Source organism: Marmota flaviventris, chromosome 10 (genome assembly GCF_047511675.1).
Source record: "Marmota flaviventris isolate mMarFla1 chromosome 10, mMarFla1.hap1, whole genome shotgun sequence".
NCBI classification, from domain to species: domain Eukaryota; kingdom Metazoa; phylum Chordata; class Mammalia; order Rodentia; family Sciuridae; genus Marmota; species Marmota flaviventris.
In genome coordinates, this window is record NC_092507.1 from 106,200,703 (window position 1) to 106,216,331 (window position 15,629).

General features: G+C 41.2%; 1 protein-coding gene across 2 annotated transcripts in view; it reads right to left on the bottom strand.

Moving 5' to 3' along the window:
* The window catches only part of Tspan2 (tetraspanin 2), a 50,725-nt gene that overhangs the window by 1,382 nt on the left and 33,714 nt on the right, over positions 1-15,629 (bottom strand). The window contains exon 7 of one of the 2 annotated variants that reach the window (XM_027940265.2): positions 2,658-2,741. In XM_027940265.2, coding sequence (XP_027796066.2) covers positions 2,658-2,741 — 84 coding nt within the window. Of the gene's footprint in view, positions 1-2,657; positions 2,742-5,451; positions 5,579-15,629 lie in introns of those variants that run through there. The other variant, XM_071618221.1, reaches the window with a different exon arrangement.

A 15,629-nucleotide genomic window follows, 5' to 3' on the forward strand; every position in this document is an offset into this window, starting at 1 on the left:
AAGTGGTAAATCTTTACAAGATAGAGCCTAACATAAGGAAGGATATTAGGATCCCAGTCCCTCCTTTCTCTCTTTTGCTTCCCAGATGCCATGAAGTAAGCAGCCTTGTTCCACCTTATGTTCCCCACCATGATTCTCTGCACGGGCCCAAAGAGCTCTGGGGCCAAATGACCATGGACTAAAACTCTGAAGCTGTAAACTTTCCTCTTTTTAAGTGGTTTATCTGAGGTATTCTGTCACCGTAATAGAAAAATTAGCTAACACACCATGGTCATAAGGTTGGTAGTACTCTGAAGAGATGCCCTCAGAAAGAAACTTCTTCAGTCTCAGCCTGCTGCTGTCAAGAGTCATGGGTGACTTCTTTCGGCTGTTTATTTGTTGAGATTGTAGAATAGTTTGGAGACTCTATTTATACCTCCATTATAGAATGTTTTCAACCCACCTGCCTCAAGATTGTCTTTGAGGAGCTGCAGAAATTGCATCCAAGCTAGCCCTGGATCAGATGGGGAGGGTCTGACAGATGTTGCTGAGTTTAGGGGTTCTCAGCATAGTGTTTTCAACCACTGTCCTGCCTCTCTGTGCACTAAATTCAGAAAAGGGGAAAAGTGCTTGTGTGTCCCCTGAGAACTACCAGTTCATGGATTTCCTCACTGTTTTCACACTTTAGTGAGGGCTGAGAGCCAATCTTTATAGATGTCTGGAGAGTATATACTGGCTTGGCATTAGTTATCATCACCTAATCTCTGGACAATGGAAATCACCTCCTCACTGGCCTCCTGGACTCCAATCTCGCCTTACTCCAATCTTTCCCTCATGGCTGCATCACATCTTTCTAAACCTCAAAGACTCCCCTCTCCTTAGAAATGAAGCCAAATTTCTCAGAAGGGCACATTAAAAATACCTCAATCATGTGCACCTCATACCCCTCCAGTGTCATCTCTGGTCATTCCTACATACCTGTCCATGGCTATCAGCTCCTCTATTATACTCTTCTTTTGTACTTCAGGAGTCCCAAGCCACCTGGAAACATTATGCCTCACACTCTCTCATATGCTGACCCTTCGCCTAGTTTCTAGATTTGGGAACACTCAGAACGGTTGGCATTTATTGAGTGCCATATGTGCCACAGGCTTTATATGAATTAATTTGTAATAATAGTTTATATGTAATATCCCATTTAATCTTCACAACAATCTTATAATTTGGTATATTAAAATCCCAATTTTTAGCTGGGGGTGATGGTGTACACCTGTAATCATAGCTACTTAGGAGGCTGAGGCAGGAGGATCACAAGTTCAAGCTCATCTTGGGAAATTTAGTGATACACTGTACTAAGCACTTGCCTCCCATGTATGAGGCCCTGGGTTCAATCCTCAATACCACCAAAAAGCCCATTTTACAAAAGAGGAAACTGAGGCATAGAAAAATTAAGATACAATTCCAGGGCTCGTAAATAGTGGAGTGAGGAGTTGAATCCAAATCATGTGATTCCAGAGCTTGTCCTATTAGTCACTGTGCTGTGCTGCTGCTTCAAATCATAGTTAAGAGAGATCAGGGTGATATTATGCTATTTTGAATTGAAAATCACTTACCTAACTTAATATTGGTGGCCTTAAAATAGATGTTATTGTGCTGATAAGCTCAAGGTCACAATTAGGTCAATGTTGAAATTTATATCATATCTTAGAGGACTAATTATTGATGTATTTAATTAACTTTGTTCTTAGAAAATGTACCATGAATAAATGTCTTTGTCCTTTATGAGAATTCTCTTTTAAAATACTGCTATCTAAGAAACATAATGGGTGCTAAAATTACTGCATCAAAGTGGGTGTGGAACGGGATATTTACATGGTCTCCAAGCATTTTTCCATAAAACATTATCTATGAAGGAAGAAAGAACAACTTAAAATGGGCAGATCTTGGAAGATACTACTTTGTTGATGAGAAGACACTTAACATTCCTAACTATGGGGCAAAATGACATCTTGTGGCACCTGAGAGGTACAGTGAGAAAAGCAGAGTCATTTCTGTCACATATCTACCCCAAATTCATAACTTCATACTTAGCATATGGAAACAGCAGACAAACTCAAATTGAGGAATATGCTACAAAATACCTAGCCTATAATTTTAAAAAATGTTCAAGTCATAAAAGTAAAGAAAGGATGAAATGCAGTCAAGGTTCTCGAAAGGATTGAAAAGAACATTTTAAGAATCCTTTTGCTATTAAAAGATATGAGAACAGTTAACAAACTTGAATGGGGATTTATGGATGACTAATAGGAGGGTTTTTGTGTGTGTGTGTTTGTGTGTGTGCTTTTCTTGCAACTGTTCTGTAAGTTTGGAGTTATTTCAAAATAAAAAATTAACATCACAAAAAGTGAGACTTTTTGAGATCCTGACATAAATGTTATACCTAAATACATTTTTTTGGGACAATTAGGAATTTGAACACTGTGTATGGATTGGATTATATTAAGCAATTATTAATTATTATAGTTATGGTTATGATGATGTGGTTATTTAATGAATAAAATGATGTGATGCCTCAAAATAAAAAAAAGATACTGCCATCTCACACTTCAAGAAAAATCGTATGCAAAAGTTTGAGGCTCCTTAGAGGGCAAAAAAGGTAAGTTCTGGAACTTTCTCACCGTGAGACCTGCAATTCCAATACCGACAATTCCGATGAGCTGGAGCTTAACACTGATCATGGTCTCAATTTCATCAATGCAATTCTGTTTTGAAAAAAAGAAGAAGAAGAAGAAGAAGGAATGAAAACTGCTTGTATGTGTGAATCATCCCCCTCATCCAATCCTTTCCTTCTCTACAGATCATTCTTCTGTGAGAGCTAACCTATGTCAGCTTCTGCCCATATTTAAACCATTCCTCTCAGGTAACATCATCCTGGTAACCTTTAAGCAAAAATGCAATTTTGGGAAAAATACAATTCTCTTCTTTTGGTTTCCCTATTTAGGCCAGTAGCTGCTCAGAGCCCTAAAATCTGGCTGGAGGAAGTTGTTTCTCTGAGACCTGAGGTATATGAAAATTTGAGGCCTCTTCTTACTTTCAGTGAAGAAAAATAAATATCCCTAAAATAAGAACCCTTTATTTTTATACTGTCACTTACAGTTTAAAAGATTTTCTACATACTCTATCCAATTAACTATGCAAGGTAGGCATTACCTATTAAGAAACTAAAAAGTCTGTATAGGTTCAACTTAAACAAAAACTGTCTATGCGGGCCAGGTCTGGGGAGTTAGAGGACCATTCTCTCTTTTGGTGGCCAAGTGGGCTGTGGGTTTTTATCATTATGCCCATAAGAGACTGTGAAGCCTGGATTCAAAGGACCATCATGGACATGGGAAAAACTGGACAGAGAACAAAATAGATCACCTGTAACCATTATTTGTTTCCCTGGTTTCAAAATTTGGAGTCCTTTTAAGTAGAGGTATGCTCTCAACCCAACTGCATCCTCAGACTACTCAAATCCTTTTCTTGTCACTGGTGGGCTTCCTCTGATACCCACATAAGCTACACAAAACCCTCACCAAATCCTCACGTCTCTTTTCATACTTCATTGAGTCAACAAACATTCCTGGAGCAACCACTTTGCATCAGCCCCTAAAATGGGTTGGTGGAAGTAAAGACTAAGACACGGTTTCTTCTGCTTATATTACATCCGGGAAAAAGTTTCAGAAACACTCCTATAGACCGTGGCTTCCTTATATACTGCAGAAAATGGGAGTCAACCTGAAGCACTTCTTCCAATCTTCCTCTTCTTCACCTCAGCTCTCTCTCTCTCTCTCTCTCTCTCTTTTTTTTAATAATTAAATGGTACTTTATCAAGCCAAGGTTCACAGTATTATCTCAACAAGAAAAGGAAAATAAAGGGAAAAAATAAAATCTGCAACAAAAATGTCTATTTTTTTCTAATTTTTCAGTATTTAACCTGAAACAAAGAGTTCCACATTCTTTCCTGAACACCCGTCAAGTTTGCAGTTCTTGATGACTAGAAATCTCCACTACTCATTTAAGGAAGAAATTATTCGAGCACAAAACTTACAAAAAGAAATTATGCACAGCTTAAGTTAAAATACATTCAATATGTTTTTCAATATAGAGTTATTCTTATGAAACATGTAGTCATTCAGTTGTCTCAAATCTACTTAGCCACACGGCTAAATGAGTCAATTCACGTTAGAAAGAAAGAAGTTTAAAAACATGCTCCCTTCCTTCAGTTCCAGGGCTGTCACAGGTAGCAAGCAAAGAACGGGGACATAGCAGTATCATCCCTGACTTCTTTTCCTTAGTACCAAAGAAGTGCGCTTCTCTGTTGAAAGTTAACCTCTTTCTTCTCTGCTCTGGGTCTCATTCCCTCTCTCCTCTTGAGGATGCCCATGAAGCCAGTTACCTTCCCGCTTCCTTATACATTAGGCCTCTCCTTTATTGACATTTCCACTTATCAAATAACACCAGGTTCAAGTTCTACAATCTAAAGAAATAATAATACTCATAATACTGTCCTGTGATTGCCCATAGTCCCTCCTTTCCTTCATAGCCAGTTTTTGTTTGTGAAAAACAAACTAACAAAACATGTATTGACTTTAATAGTCACAAAGGAAGAAATCTGGAAAACACATGTTAGAAAAAAGAAAATAACATTTCGAGCAGAAGATGGCGGCGAAGGGAGTGCATTACCCCCATGTACCGCGTCACTGTGTGGGAGAATGACGAGTTAGAACGCCTAAAAGCAATCTTGTTAGGAATTTCCAGCAAAATTGGGGTGCTCCAAAACCTAGAGGAAGGATTTCCATCGCACGAGGATCAGCTACAGGGGCTCAAACGCGAGAGATTTGTCCGCACGGAGGGTCACGCTGCTTATTCAGCAAATCGCCCCGCGGCTAGAGTCTGAGGCGCGCGCTGGGAAACAAGGAGATAGCCACGCAAAGATACAGCTCTGCAGGCTTCTGCCAGCTGTGAAATCACCGTACTCAGTGCTGAATTCTGGGTTTGAGACGGGGGAAGGAAGCGGTCCAATTCGGTTCTCCACACCGGTCAGACCACAGAGGAAGCCAGCGGCCACCATCTTGGAGAGCTGATGTCACCATCCCTGATCGCAGCTCATTCAGCCATAGAACAGGTAATTTCAGGCTGCCATTCGCCTGCGGCTCGTAGACAAATTACTCAGGCTCAGTGCTAAAGAACCCGCGGAAACTGCTTCTTGGAGCGTGCTCTTATCAGAACATACACCGAGCACGGAGCGGCCGAATTCCGGCTCCCGGAACTGCTCTGGCCCAGGGATAAAGAACCCGCGGAAACTGCTTCTTGGTCCGAGTCCTGCTGAATACTGTGGAGGTAAATACCAACCGAGCCTTCACAGGCAGTGGCAACAGGACTGAGACGGGGCTTGAGAGGGCCGGTCAGGACTCACCCGTTGCTTTGGTCACCCGGCAAAGGGAACGAAATGCTGCCATTCGCATGGGATACCAACATGGCAGAGATCTAATGTCATCAGAAAGCGGCGGAGGAGAGAACTTCATCGATACCAGCGGCGACAGAAACAGTTGGTCTCCTGGTAAAGAAAGTGAGTCACAAACACCCGAGTCTCTCTCACTTTGTCATCAAGCCAGAGGGGTAGAGCAGAGCCGCCGCCCGCGCCCGGAACAGGCCCAGCGACCCGCAGGCGTGGTAGTCACGTAACCCCAATTGGAGTAGGGGCAGAGCAGAGCCACCACCCGCGCCCGCAAGGTAGGCAGACCTGCGACCGACTGGCAGAACAGACCCAGCGGTCTGCGGGAGTGGTTGGAGGGGCAGGGCAGAGCCGCCGCCCGCGCCTGCAAGGTAGGCAGACCTGCGACAGACCGGCGGATCAGGCCCAGTGGCCTGCCGGCATGGTACACACGTCACCCCAACTGGAGTAGGGGCAGAGCAGAGCCGCCGCCCGCGCCCGGAACAGGCCCAGCAACCTGCCGGCGTGGTAGTCACGACACCCCAATTGGAATAGGGGCAGAGCAGAGCCGCCACCCGCGCCCGAAAGGTAGGCAGACCTGTGACCGACCAGCGGAACAGACCCAGTGGCCTGCCGGCGCGACAGACACGTCACCCCATTTGGAGTAGGGGCAGAGCAGAGCCACCGCCCGTGCCTGCAAGGTAGGCAGACCTGCGACCGACCGCTGGAACAGGCCCAGCGGCCGGCCGGGGTAGTAGGCACGTCACCCCAGTTGGAGTAGGAGCAGAGCAGAGACTTCACCCGCGCCCGGAACAGGCCCAGCGGACCGCGGATGTGGTAGATAAGTCACACCAACTGGAGGAGGGGCAGAGCAGAGCCGCCGCCCGCACCTGCAAGGTAGGCAGACCTGCAACCGACCGGCGGATAAGGCCTGGTGGCCTGCCGGCGTGGTACACACGTCACTCCAATTGGAGTAGGGGCAGAGCAGAGCTTTCGCCCGCGCCTGCAAGGTAGGCAGACCTGCGACCTACCGGCAGAACAGGCCCAGGGGTCCGCGGGCGTGGTACACACGTCACACCAATTGGAGGAGGGGCAGAGCAGAGCCGCCGCCCGTGCCTGCAAGGTTGGCAGACCGCCGCCCGACCCTGCAAGGGAGACTTTTCAACTATACAAGAGCAATATAAATATATACGGGGGAAAGTTTTCAAAAACACAACAGTTTCACCAAGCAGAAAGAAATGCAAGCAGTATGAAAAGACAAGGAAAGAAAGGACCACAAGCAATGCAGGTCAACTCAACTTTAGAAGAGGTAACAGCTGCAGCAGATGGAATGTCAGATAAAGAATTCAGGATATACATGCTTCAGATGATCTGGAGTCTCAAGGAAGACATTAGACAGTAAAATCAGACAATGAAAGATCACTTTGACAATGAATTACACAAACAAATCCAGGAAGCAAAAGATCAACTATACAGGGAGATAGAGGTTATAAAAAACAAACAAACAGAAATCCTAGAAATGCAGGAAGCAATAAACCAACTTAAAAACTCAATGGAGAATACTACCAGCAGAGTAGAACACTTAGAAGATAGAACATCAGACAATGAAGACAAAGTATTTCAACTTGAAAAGAACATAGACAGCTCAGCAAGACTGTTAAGAAACCATGAGCAGAACATCCAAGAAATATGGGAAAACATAAAGAGACCAAACTTAAGAGTCATTGGGATACAGGAACGTATAGAGGTCCAAACCAAAGGAATGAGCAATCCATTCAATGAAATAATACGAGAAAACTTCCCAGACTTGAAGAATGAGACAGAATCCCAAATCCTAGAAGCCTACAGGACGCCGAGTGTGCAAAATCATAAGAGATCCACACCTAGACACATTATAATGAAGATGCCCAACATACAGAATAAGGAGAGAATTTTAAAAGCTACAAGAGAAAGGAAGCAGATTACATTTAGGGGTAAGCCAATCAGGACAACAGCTGATCTTTCAACACAGACTCTAAAAGCTAGAAGATCCTGGAATAACATATTTCAAACACTGAAAGAAAATGGGTTCCAACCAAGAATTGTTTATCCAGCAAAATTAAGCTTCAGGATGGAAGATGAAATTAAAACCTTCCAGAATAAACAAAAGTTAAAAGAATTTGCAGCTAGAAAACCATCTCTTCAAAACATCCTCGGCAAAACATTACAGGAAGAGGAAATGGAAAATAACAATGAAAACCAACAGTGGGAGGTAGGACAGTAAAGGGGGGGGGAATAATCAAAGAGGAAAACAAACCATGTTTAGTAACAGAAATAAACAAATATGGCTGGAAGAACAACCCATATCTCAATAATAACCCTAAATGTTAATGGCTTAAACTCACCAATTAAGAGACACAGGCTAGTAGAATGGATCACAAAACAAGACCCAACAATATGCTGCCTACAGGAGACGCATTTGATAGGAAAAGACATACATAGGCTGAAGGTGAAAGGTTGGGAAAAATCATATCACTCATATGGACTTCGGAAATAAGCAGGAGTGTCCATACTCATATCAAATAAAATAGATTTCAAGCCAAAGTTAACCAAAAGGGATAAAGAGGGACACTACATACTGCTCAAGGGAACCATACACCAACAAGACATAACAATCATAAATATATATGCCCCTAACAATGGTGCAGCTATGTTCATCAAACAAACTCTTCTCAAGTTCAAGAGTCTAATAGACCACCATACAATAATCATGGGAGACTTCAACACACCTCTTTCACCAATGGACAGATCTTCCAAACAAAAGTTGAATAAGGAAACTATAGAACTCAATAACACAATTAATAACCTAGACTTAATTGACATATATAGAATATACTACCCAACATCAAGCAGTTACACTTTTTTCTCAGCAGCACATGGATCCTTCTCAAAAATAGATCACATATTATGTCACAGGACAACTCTTAGACAATATAAAGGAGTAGAGATAATACCATGCATCTTATCTGATCATAATGGAATGAAACTGAAAATCAACGATAAAAGAAGGAAGGAAAAAGCATACATCACTTGGAGAATGAACAATAGGTTACTGAATGATCAATGGGTTATAGAAGACATCAAGGAGGAAATTAAAAAATTCTTAGAGATAAATGAAAACACAGACAGAACATATCGGAATCTATGGGACACATTGAAAGCAGTTCTAAGAGGAAAATTCATTGCGTGGAGTTCATTCCTTAAAAAAAGAAAAAACCAACAAATAAATGATCTCATACTTCATCTCAAAATCCTAGAAAAAGAAGAGCAAAACAACAGCAAAAGAAGTAGAAGGCAAGAAATAATGAAAATCAGAGCTGAAATTAATGAAATTGAAACAAAAGAAACAATTGAAAAAATTGACAAACCTAAAAGTTGGTTCTTTGAAAAAATAAACAAAATCGACAGACCCTTAGCCATGCTAGCGAAGAGAAGAAGAGAGAGAACTCAAATTACTAGCATACGGGATGAAAAAGGCAATATCACAACAGACACTTCAGAAATACAGAAGATAGTCAAAAATTATTTTGAATCCTTATACTCCAATAAATTAGAAGATAGTGAAGGTATAGATAAATTTCTTAAGTCATATGATCTGCCCAGATTGAGTCAGGAAGATATAGACAACCTAAACAGACCAATATCAATTGAGGAAAGAAACCATCAAAAGACTACCAACTAAGAAAAGCCCAGGACCGGATGGGTATACAGCAGAGTTTTACAAAACCTTTAAAGAGGAACTAATACCAATACTTTTCAAGCTACTTCAGGAAATAGAAAAAGAGGGAGAACTTCCAAATTCATTCTACGAGGCCAACATCACCCTGATACCTAAACCAGACAAAGACACTTCAAAGAAAGTAAACTACAGACCAATATCTCTAATGAAACTAGATGCAAAAATCCTCAATAAAATTCTGGCGAATCGGATACAAAAACATATCAAAAAAATTGTACACCATGATCAAGTAGGATTCATCCCTGGGATGCAAGGCTGGTTCAATATACGGAAATCAATAAATGTTATTCACCACATCAATAGACTTAAGAACCATATGATCATCTCGATAGACGCGGCAAAAGCATTCGACAAAGTACAGCATCCCTTTATGTTCAAAACTCTAGAAAAACTAGGGATAACAGGAACATACCTCAATATTGTAAAAGCAATCTATGCTAAGCCTCAGGCTAGCATCATTCTGAATGGAGAAAAATTGAAGGCATTCCCTCTAAAATCTGGAACAAGACAGGGATGCCCTCTCTCTCCACTTCTGTTCAACATAGTTCTCGAAACACTGGCCAGAGCAATTAGACAGACGAAAGAAATTAAAGGCATAAAAATAGGAAAAGAAGAACTTAAATTATCACTATTTGCAGAAGACATGATTCTATACCTAGCAGACCCAAAAGGGTCTACAAAGAAACTATTAGAGCTAATTAAATGAATTCAGCAAAGTGGCAGGATATAAAATCAACACGCATAAATCAAAGGCATTCCTGTATATCAGCGACAAATCCTCTGAAATGGAAATGAGGACAACCACTCCATTCACAATATCTTCAAAAAAAATAAAATACTTGGGAATCAACCTAACAAAAGAGGTGAAAGACTTATACAATGAAAACTACAGAACCCTAAAGAGAGAAATAGAAGAAGATCTTAGAAGATGGAAAAATATACCCTGTTCATGGATAGGCAGAACTAACATCATCAAAATGGCGATATTACCAAAAGTTCTCTATAGGTTTAATGCAATGCCAATCAAAATCCCAACGGCATTTCTTGTAGAAATAGAGAAAGCAATCATGAAATTCATATGGAAAAATAAAAGACCCAGAATAGCAAAAACAATGCTAAGCAGGAAGTGTGAATCAGGCGGTATAGCGATACCAGACTTCAAACTATACTACAGAGCAATAGTAACAAAAACAGCATGGTACTGGTACCAAAACAGGCGGGTGGACCAATGGTACAGAATAGAGGACACAGAAACCAATCCACAAAACTACAACTACCTTATATTTGATAAAGGGGCTAAAAGCATGCAATGGAGGAAGGATAGCATCTTCAACAAATGGTGCTGGGAAAACTGGAAATCCATATGCAACAAAATGAAACTGAATCCCTTTCTCTCGCCATGCACAAAAGTGAATTCAAAATGGATCAAGGAGCTTGATATCAAATCAGAGACACGGCGTCTGATAGAAGAAAAAGTTGGCTACGATCTACATACTGTGGGGTCGGGCTCCAAATTCCTCAATAGGACACCCATAGCACAAAAGTTAATAATTAGAATCAACAAATGGGACTTACTCAAACTAAAAAGATTTTTCTCAGCAAAAGAAACAATAAGAGAGGTAAATAGGGAGCCTACATCCTGGGAACAAATCTTTACTCCTCACACTTCAGATAGAGCCCTAATATCCAGAGTATACAAAGAACTCAAAAAATTATACAATAAGATAACAAATAACCCAATCAACAAATGGGCCAAGGACCTGAACAGACACTTTTCAGAGGAGGACATACAATCAATCAACAAGTACATGAAAAAATGCTCACCATCTCTAGCAGTCAGAGAAATGCAAATCAAAACCACCCTAAGATACCATCTCACTCCAGTAAGATTGGCAGCCATTAGGAAGTCAAACAACAACAAGTGCTGGCGAGGATGTGGGGAAAAGGGTACACTTGTACATTGCTGGTGGGACTGCAAATTGGTGCAGCCAATTTGGAAAGCAGTATGGAGATTTCTTGGAAAGCTGGGAATGGAACCACCATTTGACCCAGCTATTCCCCTTCTCGGTCTATTCCCTAAAGACCTAAAAAGAGCATGCTATAGGGACACTGCTACATCAATGTTCATAGCAGCACAATTCACAATAGCAAGACTGTGGAACCAACCTAGATGCCCTTCAATAGACGAATGGATAAAAAATAATGTGGCATTTATACACAAGGTGGAGTATTACTCTGCATTAAAAAATGACAAAATCATAGAATTTGCAGGGAAATGGATGGCATTAGAGCAGATTATGCTAAGTGAAGCTAGCCAATCCCTAAAAAACAAATGCCAAATGTCTCCTTTGATATAAGGAGAGTAACTAAGAACAGAGTAGGGACGAAGAGCATGAGAAGAAGATTAACATTAAACAGGGATGAGAGGTGGGAGGGAAAGGGAGAGAGAAGGGAAATTGCATGGAAATGGAAGGAGACCCTCAGGGTTATACAAAATCACATACAAGAGGAAGTGAGGGGAAAGGGAAAAATAATACAAGGGGGAGAAATGAATGACAGTAGAGGTGGTAGAGAGAGAAGAGGGGAGGGGAGGGGAGGGGGGATAGTAGAGGATAGGAAAGGCAGCAGAATACAACAGACACTAGTATGGCAATATGTAAATCAATGGACGTGTAACTGATGTGATTCTGCAATCTGTATACGGGGTAAAAATGGGAGTTCATAACCCACTTGAATCAAACGTATGAAATATGATATGTCAAGAACTATGTAATGTTTTGAACAACTAATAATAATTAAAAAATTCTCTCTCTCTAAAAAAATAAATAAATAATTTATTTAAACAACCCCCTATTGTCAGATAGTAAGCCACTATCCAATATTTAATTCTTATGAACAACACTATAGTGAATACCGCTGTACAAAAATTTCTATCCACACTTATCATTCCTTTTCCTTAGAATAAATTCTGAGAGTGGAATTTCTGGATTGAGGGGCATGAACATACTTAACATTCTCGTCTTACATAAATGTACTAACCTCTTAAGACTATTGTACCAATTTTTTAAAAATGTTCATTTCATATCATTGTTGCCAAAACTGTATGTTATTATTAAGACAGGAAAAATAACTTGGCCAAATTTCAAAGGTTAACCAATGGCATTTCTTCATTTAAATTTGTAATTAATTTTCAAGATTACTTTTAATTGCCTATGCTTTTATGTGTTTAGTGGTAATTTGGATTTGGGTTTTATTTTTTATGAGGTCTTTTCCATATCCTTGGCCCAAAGCCAAACTCCTGGAAAGGATGCCCTCTTTTTTCACATCCTGCAGTCTGGGCTCACCATTTACCTTCTTAAATGCTAAATCCTGTTGGTTTTTCTGCAGTTGCCTTAGTGAACCTTCTTGGGCTTTTATTTTCCCCCCAAACACTGCATTTTCTGCTTTTTTGTGTCATTGCTAAGACTGTTCCCTCTGTAGGCAGACTATCCCTTCTCCCTCTTTAATTGCTTAATTACTTCTCACTTTCCAAGATTTAGCTGGGAGGCATCATTACCTCTACTCAGCCTTCACCTGGTCCCCTATCCTCTGGCTTTGTACTTCTCCCCTTTGTACTTCTATAGCACCACAAAAATTCAACACATCACCACTCTGTGCCCAACTACATTTTTGTACTGTACTTATTTCTGTGTTTACTTCTCCTACCAGACCGCAAGCTCCTTGTCCATAGGGATCTTTTCTTATACATCTTTGTATCCACAGTGCTGGTGGGAGGTAAGTAGTGAATAATACTGAACTGACCTCCACCGTAGCACCTGGCCCTGGTGACCGACCATTCCCTTCTCCTTCTATGGTGTCTTCTCACTTGTGCCTGGCTACTCCTCTTAGTTTCCTCACTTGAGCACTCCTTGTATTTGGCTAGTGTTTTTTTATGTTTGCATAAAAAGTTTACATTTTATTTAGGCTTTGTATATTTATTCCAAGAATATAGTAAATGCCTCTGCTACATATATTCTCTCTCTCTCTCTTTTTAAAAACATGTGTATATGTCTTAATAAGGAAATACGTAGAATTTACTTTAAAAATTTACAGACACATATAAAAACTCTCAATCACACTTTCCATGTAGGAAGATGATAAATGACAGAGATGCCCATGGCTAGGCTTAACTGCTGCTGTTCTGCAGGGTTCCCTTGCTGTTCTTTTCTTCCAGATCTCATGGGTCTAATCCATATCTATAATTCTAAGATTCCATAAGTCACTGATACTCCAACTTCTCACCAAAGTCACAAACCAGATTCTCCAACTGCCCATTGGATATTTCCACATAAGTTCCTATGACTCCTTAAGAAATCATCGTGCTAAACACTGGACTCGTTTTCTTTCCTCCATAACTGGCTCCTTCTCCTCTATTCCTCAACTCAATAAATGATACCATATCTATACAGGTGGAGGAGCCAGAAACCCAGAAGACAGTCCCCCCTCCTCTGATGGCTGACTGGTCATCAGTCCTGAGGACTTTCCCTTCTTCTTGCCCTTCCTATTGCTCAGTCCAGTTGTCTCAGTTAATATTTCATGCCTGAGAACAAGAAAAGTCTTCTTGTTCTCATGTCTGGCTATTTATTTTCCATGAATCCTCCATACTGCTACTAGAGCAAACTCAATAAAACACACATCCTAGAAGGGGAATAACTAGGATGGTGGAAGGAGACGGTCATCATTACACAACACACATGTATGAAGATGTGAATTTGGTGTCAACATACCTTATATACAAAAAGAGATATGATATTGTAGTATAAAGGTGTATTAAGAATTGTATGCAAAAAATGAGTGCTCACGTATAATGGCATAATTTGGCATGAACATATTTTATATACAGAGTTACAAAAAATTGTGCTGTGAACGTATAATTATGAATGTAATGCACTCCACTATTGTCATGCATGTAAGAAATAAAACACACACACACACACACACACACACACACACACACATCCTATCCCAGACTCTACCTTTTGTGGTTCCCTAAGCCAGCAGTATGAAGGATAGACTTCTGGCTTCACGAGAGTATCCGAGGGCCTTCAAGAATGGGTCCATCCTCTTTGAAGAACTCATCTCCCACATACACACTGAGATTTTAGGCTCCTCGATGCTGCGCTTTCCTGAATGTAACCACCTTCCTCTGCCCCCATGCCTGTGCCCTATCCCGCTTGCCTGGAATATCCCTCTCACTTTCATTTGCTTATTGAACTCCTACTTAACCTTCAAAATGCATCCTGATAATCACATCAGGGAACCTTCCAAGGGCCCAGATGAGTCTGCTGTGCTCCCTTTCACGTAGCTTTGACTCAGCCTGTGGGGTGCTAATGGCTCCACCGTGGGTCTCCCCAGCTGGATGTCAGTACTTCATGGGTGGAGCTGTGCCTTGTTCATTTCATTCAACTCAGAAGGACCCAATAAATGTTCAAGGGTGATTAATGACACAGCCGGAACTTACAGCTCATCGTCCCTTCACAGCTAAATGCCTAAAAGCATCAATATTACCGTGTCTATAGTCTCATATTTCCTTTTTTCTTTCGCATGTTGTACCTACGCTTTCCCCAATTACTTCAATGAGACTATGTGGCAAAGATCACTAATGATCCTCTAAGCAACAAATACTGTAGTATGGACTCTCTCGGACTTTTCCTTCACAGCCTCTTATTCTGGTTTCTCGTCCTCATCTTACCCTGTAAACAACAGTCTCCTCACTCTTTCCTTCTCTCTGGGTGTTCTGATTCACCCGAGGGCTTCAGCTACTGCTAACATGTTGAGATTCCTACACCTAAGTCATCCTCTCAGGCTACCTAGAAGTCCCACAGGTACCTGCGACAAACTTGATCAAAACTGAAGTTATCCTTTGCCTCCAGGATCTGCTCCCTTCACCTCTATCAGTGAGGAGAGCCCCTGTCCATACAGTCTCCCAAGCAGAATTATGAAAATCTTAGCCTCCTTCTTTCCACTCATAACTTATATACCGAGTAAGTCACCCAGTCTTGTTGATTCTACCTCCCGAACATTTCTGGAATATCTCGCCCCTTCTCCTTCACTACTGTTTGTGACTTGCTCTGGCTCCTTTCCTTGTAAGAAAGAATGACCACAGGTGGTCACCTAACTGGTCTCCCCCTATTGTCTCCAACCTTCCTTTCTACCCTTCATGTAGGGCAGCCTGAGTACTCTTTCTACAACGCAAAACGACTTATGTTTCCTTCTCTGCTAAAAGCGATGGATTTTTCAAACCTCCAGGGGCAACATCTTGCCTTTTTCTGCCTCTCCCAATGTGACTATTGCCATTCCCTCAGGGTCCCTGTCCTTCTGCAGTCCTGGAGCTTCACATCAGCGTGCCTCCGTTCT